General features: G+C 32.4%; 1 protein-coding gene across 1 annotated transcript in view; it reads left to right on the top strand.

Moving 5' to 3' along the window:
• Nucleotides 1–2,793, top strand: part of LOC106477881 (protein O-mannosyl-transferase 1-like) — a 39,757-nt gene that overhangs the window by 7,872 nt on the left and 29,092 nt on the right. The window contains exons 2-3 of the mRNA XM_013938404.2: nucleotides 1,843–2,027; nucleotides 2,505–2,608. Coding sequence (XP_013793858.1) covers nucleotides 1,843–2,027; nucleotides 2,505–2,608 — 289 coding nt within the window. The remainder of the gene's footprint in view (nucleotides 1–1,842; nucleotides 2,028–2,504; nucleotides 2,609–2,793) is intronic.

Genomic DNA, 2,793 nt, shown 5'->3' with positions numbered 1-2,793 from the left:
CCCTAAGGCTTGTTTATGTTTATATAACAATACAGCTTTTGATAATGGTGAGTCACCTACTTGAATGTGTGTGTTCCCTAAGGCTTGTTTATGTTTATATAACAATACAGCTTTTGATAATGGTGAGTCACCTCCTTGAATGTGCGTGTTCCTTAAGGCTTGTTTATGTTTATATAACAATACAGCTTTTGATAATGGTGAGTCACCTACTTGAATGTGTGTGTTCCCTAAGGCTTGTTTATGTTTATATAATAATACAGCATTTGATAATGGTGAGTCACCTCCTCGAATGTGTGTGTTCCCTAAGGCTTGTATATGTTTATATAATAATACAGCTTTTGATAATGGTGAGTTCCATCCTTGAATATGTGTGTTCCCTAAGGCTTGTTTATGTTTATATAACAATACAGCTTTTGATAATGATGAGTCACCTCCTTGAATGTGCGTGTTCCCTAAGGCTTGTTTATGTTTATATAACAATACAGCTTTTGATAATGGTGAGTTCCATCCTTGAATATGTGTGTTCCCTAAGGCTTGTATATGTTTATATAACAATACAGCTTTTGATAATGGTGAGTCACCTCCTTGAATGTGTGTGTTCCTTAAGGCTTGTTTATGTTTATATAACAATACAGCTTTTGAGAATGGTGAGTCACCTCCTTCACTATTTGTGTTCCCCAAGACTTTGTTTCAACAACTATGTTGTCCAAGGGCTAGTTCACAATTGATTATGTGTTTCTTTAGAGCTTGTTCACCAGCTCTCAGGTATCAGGTGGAAGGAATAAGAGGCAAATAACAAGAAAAGCTAAAAAATGAATGAAAGCATGAAAAAAGCAGTGGAATTCACAGTTTTAAGAAAACAAAACATTATTTTTGTGGAATTCAATAAAGTTTGCTATAACTAAACAAGGTGAAAATCAGCATGTTGTTCAGCTTTCTTTGTAACTTAAGTTTTTATATACTGTATCAAAACAGTTATAATATAAACAATGCAGAATAGTTGTTCAGAAGCACAATGTTATTCCAAGTAATTCTCAATTATTCTTTGTAATCGTGTGATAAAAGTTGGACCCTCAAATTACCAACTTCTTTTGATACTATTCACTGCTGGTGGGGCCCACATATTGCATCATATTGAGTTTCTTTGTGTTTTTGCCTATTACAACACCCAATGTAAAGAACTAACCCAAGTTATTGTGTGAAATCAATTTATTTTCTATGTAAAATATATAGGGTGCCTCAGCAGTAACAGCTGTGATTATTTTCAGCACTGACAGTATTTTTGTTTATTCTTTTTGTGTGATTCATATGTTATTATTACCCTGTAATAAACTAAGTCATGGACCGACAAACAATCGTCTTGGTGTATAAGTAGGTTAGGAAAATGTGTTTAAAAAGTTGATGGAATCCGTATGGACCTTCTTGATAATCCTAGGATTTAGTTAAATAGTGTTATTACTTGAATTATTTTTCCAATTTCTGTATATATATGTATGGAACATTTTGAAATTTTGGAAAAAAACAACAACAACTTCACTACATATATGTAAGTTAGTATCTGTATTAAACTTGGAGTCAGTCAGAATTCAATATAAGCAGTGATTAGTAAAGAGATTAGTATCTAAATACTATAATCCAAAACTTTTTGTGACTGCTTGTATGATTTAGTGAGAATGGAGCAAAATAACAAAGATACTTTTACAGATTTTGATTGTTGCATTTTTGAATGAAAGTTTGGCTACTGCACAAATGAATAATTAGGAAACATGTATGCACGTTTATTCAATTAATACATTTTTATTTATTTAATTATTGTTATCCAACGGTTTGTGTTTGTTTCAGGAGGATGAAAGCTCAACTTCTGAATCTCACTCCAGTGATGATCTGGAACACTTTACCACATCATGGTTCAGTGGTGATAGTAATCCACCTACTTTTACATTTGAAGTTGATGCTTTAGCCTTGGTAATGTTTTTAATTGCTGTGACAACAAGAATGTATAGACTTGAGGAACCAAGAGGAATTGTGTAAGTTAAATTCAACAGATATACAAAACTTGTACTTTGCAGTTACCAAAAGTAATTTGATATTATCTCACTTGGCTACTTTAATATTTTCTCTGAGTTATTTAGATTAAGCTTACTGTAATGATATATTATTTGAAGATCAGATGTTACAAAATAGTATAAAAAATGTTCTGAAAAGTATGGAAAAAGTTCCAAGAAGTAACTAATACTTTAGAATTATAAAGGGGTCTTTTAACCTTGCAGCAAACTGTAGGCTTTTTATTCTAGCACCTTAGAACACAGTCTATCTTGCAGAAATAGTAATGTTTATTTAGTTTGTTATATAAAATAGTATTGGGTTAATTTGTAATATATTATTTGGCTAGGTATTACATTTGGAAAAGTAAAAGTTGTGCTCTTATTTTGTTGTAGGTTAGTTTTTAGTAGATGTGCTAATTTTTTTATCATGATATATGTGTGCACTCTATGATTACACAGATTTGATGAACTCCATTATGGAAAGTTTGCCATTCTGTATATGAAGAGAACATTTTTCTTTGATGGTCATCCACCACTGGGAAAGCAACTTATTGCACTAGCTGGTAGGTGTTTGTTTATGTATTTCTGCTACCATGCACTAGTTGGTAGGTGTTTGTCTATGTATTTTTTGCTGCCATGCACTAGCTGGTAGGTGTTTGTCTATGTATTTCTGCTGCCATGTACTAGCTGGTAGGTGTTTGTCTATGTATTTCTGCTGCCATGTACTAGCTGGTAGGTGTTTGTCTAT

The sequence above is a fragment of the Limulus polyphemus genome, unplaced genomic scaffold (genome assembly GCF_000517525.1).
Source record: "Limulus polyphemus unplaced genomic scaffold, Limulus_polyphemus-2.1.2 Scaffold170, whole genome shotgun sequence".
Classification (NCBI taxonomy): domain Eukaryota; kingdom Metazoa; phylum Arthropoda; class Merostomata; order Xiphosura; family Limulidae; genus Limulus; species Limulus polyphemus.
The sequence above is the reverse complement of the archived record's forward strand: the minus strand, read 5'-3'. Positions and strand labels throughout refer to the sequence as shown.